The sequence below is a fragment of the Paramisgurnus dabryanus genome, chromosome 7 (assembly GCF_030506205.2).
Source record: "Paramisgurnus dabryanus chromosome 7, PD_genome_1.1, whole genome shotgun sequence".
Classification (NCBI taxonomy): Eukaryota; Metazoa; Chordata; class Actinopteri; order Cypriniformes; family Cobitidae; genus Paramisgurnus; species Paramisgurnus dabryanus.
In genome coordinates this window covers 19,552,472-19,561,513 of record NC_133343.1, presented here as the reverse complement: position 1 = coordinate 19,561,513, position 9,042 = coordinate 19,552,472, and the positions used below count along the sequence as shown (strand labels likewise).

Below are 9,042 nucleotides of genomic sequence, written 5' to 3'. Positions count from 1 at the left end.
GTAAAAAAACAAGCTCGCGTTATCCTTATACAGTACAAGCCACAAAAAAACAATATTTCTCCAAGCAAAGGAAGTTCACCTATTGAATCAGGCAACTGTTGAAGCATGTTGGAGGAGAGCAACAGGTCCTCTAAAGACTCACACCCAGAGATATCTGCATCTAGACCCTCAATCCTGTTTTTCGCCAAGTCCAAATATCGCAACTGCCTCAATTTCCCAATAGACTTGAACAGAAAACAACACAGAGGTTACTGAACGGAAAGCTTTATGTCACACAAATATATATATATATATATATATATATATATATATATATATATATATATATATATACACATACATACATACACACACACACACACACACACACACACACACACACACACACACACACACACAGTACTGTGCAAAAGTCTTAGGCCACCATACTACCATTAGATTTGTTGTTTTTGCAATTGTATAGTGATCTGATATAATTATTTCTCAGTCTCATTATTAGAATACAACCAGAAAATACAGGACATCTGTATGTAGTATTAAAAACAGTATAAAAGTATAAGCTGAAGTGTCAAGTATTCCACTAATAGCAGGCAGCTGCAGGATCTCTTAAACCTAAAGAAATGAAATCCTAATTTCTAATTCTAATCGAACGACTTCAGGACTTCAGTCTCCTCCAAAAAGCTCAAGATGTGTTTAGTGCCAAGAGAGGTCACACTAAATACTGACTGATGCCTGAAGAAGACATTTAGTCCTGAAAAATAAATATAGATGGACATTAAAACTTTGTCAAAACAACAAAGCTGGTGATGGTGGCCTAAGACTTGCACAGTATATGTATGGACTATATGGACTACTCAGTGATTGAGAGTGTGTGTATCCTGTACTTACCCCTGGTATGGTTTGTAATGAATTGTTGTCTAGCCACAGCTCTTTTAAACTATGGATCTGCTCCAGCACTTCTGGCTGTAACAATAAAGATATGTCATCATAACCAACAAAGGAGTAATGTATACTGAATTTCATAGTAATAACAGTAATGGCATTGTAAAATCACAAAAGAAAAACAATATGTAGTATAAATGTTAATTCAGCCACTCTTGTAGCTACTGGATTTTTTTTAAATATCATTCAAAATTTTGTTTTGAAATCCATGATTCTTAAAAAAGACTGAAACTCACATAAGTTATCTTATTCTTAATTCACAAACTTTTTGAATATTGAGGTTTAAAAAAAATATTTATTATTAAATTATGATATAGCACCACTATACAGTAGCACAACTTACATAGGTGCTATATAGCACTTTAAAGGGATAGATAACACAAAAATGAAAATTCTGTCATCATTTATCCCCTCTCATGTTGTTACAAACCCACATAATTTCTTTTGTTCTGATGAACAGAAAGGAAGATATTTTGAGAAATGTTTGTAACCAAACCATTTGTGGACCCTGTTCACTTCCATGGTAGGAAAAAGAAATACTATGGAAGTAAATGGGGTCCACGCACGGTTTGTTTTCTTATGATTAAGAGCACTTTTATTGTTATTTAGCACCATTTTCAGTGTGTTTAAGTCAAATAAAAAAAAATTTGTTTCATTCGGTTAACTACTGACAACTTTTCTGCCAAATGCAATGTTATTAGATCTTGAAAACTGCAAAGAAATTGTATTTAAACAACACTGCTAATGTTTACATGTATTTGAAAAATAGTGAATAAAAGTGAATATTTGATGGAATAACCCTGATTATTAATCACATCTTTTATGCGTCTTGGCATGCACTCATGTCTTGGCATGCAACATGTCTTTCACATTGCTGTTGGGTAACTTTATTGTCACTTCTGGGGTTTGCTTTCGTTGGAAATTTAGTTGAACTAAAATGGTCACAATTCATGTAGAAAAGTTGATTCAAGGCAAAACTGCAGTTGTCTCTTCATTTTTTTTCGTGCATGGCTGTATATAATATATGAAATATCAGTATTTCTGAATGAAACTAATTTGGTGATGAGTTAACTGTACATTTTATAAGGATTATTCATCCAAAAATGAATCTGAAATTTGAAATGATGAAACATGTATGCAAGACATTCTTATAAATGTGTCTTCCTTCCTTCATATGAACAAAGTCATGTGTTTTCAACAACACGAGTGTGAGTAAATGTGACCTTGTTTGCAAAATCAAGGCTAAAGTCTTATAGTCTAATTAATTCACTCATTGATTTGAGTTAAATGTCAATCAAGTCAATAAAATATGCCTTATTGTGGTCATTGCAGTATATATATAAAACCATTTAAGTTCAGTAAACACATTGAAATGCTAGGAAGCTAATGACCATTCTAATAACTGTGACCATAACAAATCTCAGCATTCCAGATCTGATTGAAAAATCTCTGTTTTATAAGTGCCAAATTCTCTATGGGTAGCAGACTTATTCCTAATGGCTGCTCTCTGGTTCTCTCTCCCTCTCAGTGCTGCAGCATCTGCGCCTTAATGATCCACACTGCAAGGACTTCAATTAAGAAACTATCTGCTGCCCAGGGCAGCACACCCGCCAACATCTGCCAACATCACATACCCTGACAAATGCCTCACGCCTTCAGTGCAGCATTGATTAGGAACGTCTGGATACTTTAGGATACAAAAAAATCTACTTGACACCAACAAAGCTATGATAAAGACTAATGAGTAATGTTTTCAGGTTGTGCAGCTGCTGCTAAGATATGATTACCTGACATGATGCAATGCATCCAAATCCTGTAACATTTTTGCTTGTTAATGTGTTATCGTTTTTCCTACTAAAGCTTTATACTTACAGTTTATTTGAGTATGCTAATAATCTAAAATAGATAATTAAGTAATTTTAAGGGGCTAAGCAGTGAAAATCAGGGCCACTGTTAAAATTCATGGGGCCAGGGACAAAAATAAAGGTTTGGGCTCCAGTACAATATACTGCACAATGTTCGAACCCCCTCATCCTCACCTCCAGATGACCCTAGTGTAACTACTGGAACACTGACGAGTAAAGGTCAACATTTATTTCAAAAGCCAACCTGAAGAGGGACACACAGATTGAAAGTCCAGACAGCGGAACCAGAAAGTGTTGATGGGTGTCCTAATACTTGGGGGCTTGTGCGATAAAACACGCTTACTGCAATGCCAAACCATCTGCTCCCTTTAGAAGCATCAATGCGGGCATGTATTTTTTCATTACCCAAGGACACAGTGCCCTGGATATTTCAAACGGGTGTGAGAAATTGCTAAAGCTTAATAGAAATTTTGAAACCTCTCTCGCTCCACAGTGTTTCCCTGTTTGATACTGGCCTTAAATGTCTGGATAATATCAACCTGAGCGAATGTGCATGATATTGAGACTCAGAAAAAGGTTACATATTTCCTGAAGTACTTTTTTCTATTGAAGCTCAATGTACTGTAGCATTACTGACACTGGCACTCTCAGAAATAAAGGTACAAAAGTTGTCACCAGGGTGGTACCTTTTCAAAAGGTTCCATTTTGTACCTAAAAGGCAAAGGCGGCTCGTGACTGCTCATCCGAGGGGCGCACATTCAAAATATGTGATTGGAGTGTCATGTGTGTTGTTGTGTTTTCAAAATAAGTGTTTGTTGCATTATGTGAACCATGTGCATCACGTATTTTGTTAAGATAAATGCCTGTGGCACATGTGTCAAAACCGTTTATGATAAAAGATTGATTTTGATTTGATTTAATGGTTTATTTTAAAAGGGGACAGCGCAATTTCATAAAACACATGTACAAACATTGTTAAAAAAACCAGAATTAGCCAAAAGGCTATTTTTCATCTCTAGTCCCCTGGCCAAGATGTAAAAAGGCATTAAAATACAAACAAGAAAATACATTACAAATGTATAGGAATTTGACTAGCTACAATATAAATAACAGTCTGGAAAGAGACGCTCACATTAACAAAATACAAGCTAGACACTCCCTTAACAGTAAACACTGATTACGCATGAGATTATGAGACTATCTGGCGAACGTGAGCATCTCTTTAATCATAAATCCTTTAGACGCGTATGCAGCAGGCATTTATTTTGACAAGACACATCATGCATATGGTTCACATGACGCAACAAACACATATTTTGAAAACACGAGCAACACACATGACACGCTACATACATGTTGTGACAAACTTTGCATCGAGCGCCCTTGAAAAAAGAAGTCACCGGCCGCCACTGCTAAAAGGTGCATATTGGTACCTCAAAGGTACACATTGGTACCTGAAAAGCTATCTCACAAGAATTCGTACATATTTTCCGAGTTGGCTATTTCATATAAATTCATACAACCACATTCGTAAGTTTTGGAATGATTTGCCTTGACCCCTGTGATGTTGTGGTAATGAGAATCGTATGATTTTGTACAATTAACTTAGTATGAATTGATAAAAAATAGTCAATCGTAAAATATGTACGATTTCTCGAAACATCAGGCTGGAAAAGTTCATATCTGTACCGAAATGGTACATATTAGGTCCTTTTTTAAGGGTACCACCCAGTAACAGCATTTGTACCTTAATTTCTGAGAGTGTACAGTGGGAGCCAAAAGTCTAGGAACACCTTTAAAAGTAAGGATTTTTTTTAAGGTAATGTAATTTAATAAAATAAAATAAATAAATTGTGTCTATCCATGCTTATTCCTCTGCAAACGTCTGATTTTGCTGCAACTACAGTGTTAAAACAAATATTATGTTCTCATACCATTTTCATACCATGCTGGCATCATCAGTTTATACAAAAACTTGAGCCCAGGGCTGGCAGCATGCTGCTATTAAAGCTGTACTGCTATATATGCTCTCATTACACTGTTCTAGGATCTGTAATGAGGAGGTCTTCTATGCTTTGGCTCACTCATTGGCCCTGGGTAAGAAGTGGCCCAGCCGTAAAATTATTGGAGCGAAACCCTGAAATATCACTATCCCAGTCGGTTTTTCACAGAGCAATACGGATATGACATTACTGGGTGAAATCCGCTAAAAATGCCTTATTTGAAATTCGAATGCCACAGCTAATGCAGTAATAACACCTGCCCAGCTCAGGAACCTGTTCATGGATTTGGACCCAACATTGTCCCCATTCGCAAAAATAGGTACTGCTATAGGCTGGTTGTGAGTGTGGGCTAACTGGTATATATGTGATAAATTCCCTGCCGCTGTTTACTTGGTACTTGGTAAAAGCTTGGGTGAGCCAATTAAATGCAGCTCAGGAGTGAACGTTCTGTCATGCAGCATGTTCGAACCAAGTCATGAATAATGGATGGCTGCATGATGCTTCCAACGCAGTGCAGCACAGGAGATCTTATGAGAGACTTTGGCTACAGAGGCAAGCTATTCCTGATCTCCGCTAAAGCCTTAAACCATGCCGGGTAAAGAAAGAACGATTTAACAGCTGTCTCAATGACGAAAGTGTTTCATGAATGTCTTTCTTACCATCTCAGAGAATTCATTGCTTCCCAAGTCTAACCGTTCCAGTTGTGACAGCCTATGAATCGACCTGCAATATGACAAGAATAGAGAACTCAAATCCTTAACTATCACAGACAAATGCACTTTGTACACAAATGCACAGTCATCGGAAGCCAGCTATATCAACAGACGCAGACAGAAATGCTTTGCCTTTAAAGGGATAGTTCGGCCAAAAACTATATTAAACCCATGATTTACTCACCCCCAAGCTGTCCGAGTTGCATATGTCCATCATTGTTCAGACAAACACATTTTCGGATATTTTATAAAATGTTTTAGATCTTTCAGTTGATTAAATGTAATGTTACGGGGTCCAGCCATAGTCCACGACTTTCAAGTCCAAAAAAAGTGCGTCCATCCTTCACAAATTAAATCCAAACGGCTCCAGGATGATGAACAAAGGTCTTCTGAGGGTAATCCGCGCGGTGTTGTTGTAGAAATATCCAGCTTGACATCTGTGTGGCATGGAGTCAACCAACTTGTGGCACCTCTCAGCTGTTATTCCACTCCATGATTCTTTAACAATTAATTCACATTTCTTGGTTTTGCGTCAGAAACAGCATTTTTGATATCCCCCCACAAGTTCCCAATTGGATTAAGGTCTGGAGATTGGGCTGGCCACTCCATAACATTAATTTTGTTGGTTTGGAACCAAGACTTTGCCCGTTTACTAGTGTGTTTTGGGTCATTGTCTTGTTGAAACAACCATTTCAAGGGCATGTCCTCTTCAGCATAGGGCAAGATGACCTCTTCAAGTATTTTAACATATGCAAACTGATCCATGATCCCTGGTATGTGATAAATAGGCCCAACACCATAGTAGGAGAAACATGCCCATATCATGCTCCATGCTTCACTGTCTTCACTGTGTACTGTGGCTTGAATTCAGAGTTTGGGGGTCGTCTCACAAACTGCCTGTGGCCCTTGGACCCAAAAAGAACAATTTTACTCTCATCAGTCCACAAAATGTTCCTCCATTTCTCTTTAGGCCAGTTGATGTGTTCTTTGGCAAATTGTAACCTCTTCTGCACATGCCTTTTTTTTAACAGAGGGACTTTGCGGGGGATTCTTGAAAATAGATTAGCTTCACACAGACGTCTTCTAACTGTCACAGTACTTACAGGTAACTCCAGACTGTCTTTGATCATCCTGGAGGTCATCATTGGCTGATCCTTTGCCATTCTGGTTATTCTTCTATCCATTTTGATGGTTGTCTTCCGTTTTCTTACATGTCTCTCTGGTTTTGCTCTCCATTTAAAGGCATTGGAGATCACTTTAGCTGAACAGCCTATCATTTTTTGCACCTCTTTATAGGTTTTCCCCTCTCCAATCAACTTTTTAATAAAAGTACGCTGTTCTTCTGAACAATGTCTTGAACGACCCATTTTCCTCAGCTTTCAAATGCATGTTCAACAAGTGTTGGCTTCATCCTTAAATAGGGCCACCTGATTCACACCTGTTTCTTCACAAAATTGATGACCTCAGTGATTGAATGCCACACTGCTATTTTTTTGAACACACCCCTTTCAACTAATTCAACTAATTGCCCAATTGCACAGCCTTAAGAGCGTGCATATCATGAATGCTGGGTCTCATTTGTTTTCTGAGAATCTACTGAACCTACTGGTAACTTGTTTGCCACGTAGCAATAAAAAAATATACTAAAAACCTTGATTATTGTGGTTAGTCACATTGTACTGCTATTATTTTGAACAAGACTGTATATGCTATAGATTCAATATGGCCGCTCTAGCAAAGGAAGTCCTGCCTTCCAGTAAAAAAAGCCAATCGTCAACCACTAAAGAATGACATCCTCTCTACAAACCTGCCTGTTCTTTGCCATAAATTAACAAGAAGTGACTCACTTTGGCATAGTTTTTAGATGATTCTCACGAAGCTCCAGGATCCGTAATTTAGACAATCTGAAAGACAGATTGTAAATAATTTCTTAGAAAACCTTCTGGCAGTGAACACAGATTCATTTATTAAAGGTAAATGTAATAGCCATCAACCAATTTACAACAAAAGTACATTAATAAATCCCATTCTCTGAATGTAAATTAAATTACCATTCACCATTAAACCAAATAGGTGCAAAAACCCCATTTATTCATAAAAGCTTCAGGCAACTTCAAGCTGCCAGAATGATCCTGTTTCTTTTTTTTTTCTCGACATGGATAGGAAGTCAAAAACTAAAAATGCTATGAGAAAAGCTTAACAAAGAATAAGATGAACCCAAATGGTTTAGAATCATTCACAATCCACAGTACAACAGAAACAAAGAAGCCTTAGATGAGGCTCTTACCTCCCAAAATTGGCAGGTAGGTATTCGAGAAAGGCGTCATTTAAGAAGAGCTGTGTCAAGTTAAGAAGCTGCGTGAAGCCATCTGGGAGTCTGGGAGAATAGAGAGGTGATCAGACCATTTTAAAGGCCAAAGCCCTTAAGATTTGATAAGCGTTAAGCACTTCATAGTTGTACGAGACATCTCTAATCCCTCTACACTTCTGCTTGTACTGGCTCTTTTGGCATCTCGGTGAAAGAAGTCACTTGAGGGCAGATTTAATCATAATATGAGGGCGGGGCCTTCTGCAGAGACCATGCAGTGGCAACTGAATGTCAAACCTCTATCATAAACCTTTGAATAAATGTTTACAACTTCTGGGTGTAGAAACTAATTTTGACTGGGATAAAGATTTTTTTAAACAACAATGTAACCACAAAATAAGCTCATCTTTAGTTTACTCCTGACAAGGCATTATTTAAGGCTTGTGCTTACCAATTACAGTATTACAGAACAAATCTGCTTTGCTATTTAATAATGTTTGTTTACTAATAAATTGATTCATGTAAAAAGATAAAGCTTATGAAAATATTCCATTTGGCTTATCAGCATTCACTTGGTTTACATTATCTTGAAAAACCGGGTCGTAAATAATTGCTTCAAAAATTGAAACAACATTTGTGACAAGAGCATGACAGCAAACGAATGCATTAATGAAATGAAATATTTCCTATTGGCTATATTAGGAAGAAAACTGTGTTACAAGAATAAAGAAAAAGCTGGAAATGGGATGACTTATTTTTAATACTTTTGGAATACCATTTTAAGCAGCTTTTTGCTAATTATAAAAGAGAACATGGGACCAAACTTGCCCTTTAAAAAATGCACTTGTCATATCACTGGATCGTTTAACTCTTTCCCCACCATTGACAAGTTAACTGGTCAATTAAGAGAAAACACTTCCCTGCCAATGACGAGTTTTTTCGGCAATCCGTAATGCCGCTCTTCAGAAACTTATAAAACCCGGAAGTATCACCCTAGGGAAAACAGCTGTATGTCCGTGTAAGTTTTGAGGATCGCTCTGAATCTGATCTCTATCAAAAGTCTTTCACAAAAATGCAATTATCTCAGCTTTTTGCTCAAAATGTGGTGTTTTTGAAGAAACCTACCCATATTTGAGAGGTGATAACAAGAGAACTAAAGGTAGGATGAAAGTTTTTTTAAAGCAGAGGGTCTGTTCTTTCATTTGAGATAT

The 9,042-nt window shown here is 37.2% G+C and overlaps 1 protein-coding gene across 10 annotated transcripts in view; it reads right to left on the bottom strand.

Moving 5' to 3' along the window:
• lrrc7 (leucine rich repeat containing 7) overlaps positions 1 to 9,042 on the bottom strand; it is a 136,302-nt gene that overhangs the window by 43,137 nt on the left and 84,123 nt on the right. For all 10 annotated transcript variants that reach the window (XM_065240420.2, XM_065240422.2, XM_065240406.2 and 7 more), the window contains 5 exons: positions 7,811 to 7,900; positions 7,371 to 7,427; positions 5,470 to 5,533; positions 889 to 963; positions 80 to 224 (listed from right to left, as the gene is read on the bottom strand). In XM_065240420.2, the coding sequence (XP_065096492.1) occupies positions 80 to 224; positions 889 to 963; positions 5,470 to 5,533; positions 7,371 to 7,427; positions 7,811 to 7,900 (431 nt within the window). The remainder of the gene's footprint in view (positions 1 to 79; positions 225 to 888; positions 964 to 5,469; positions 5,534 to 7,370; positions 7,428 to 7,810; positions 7,901 to 9,042) is intronic.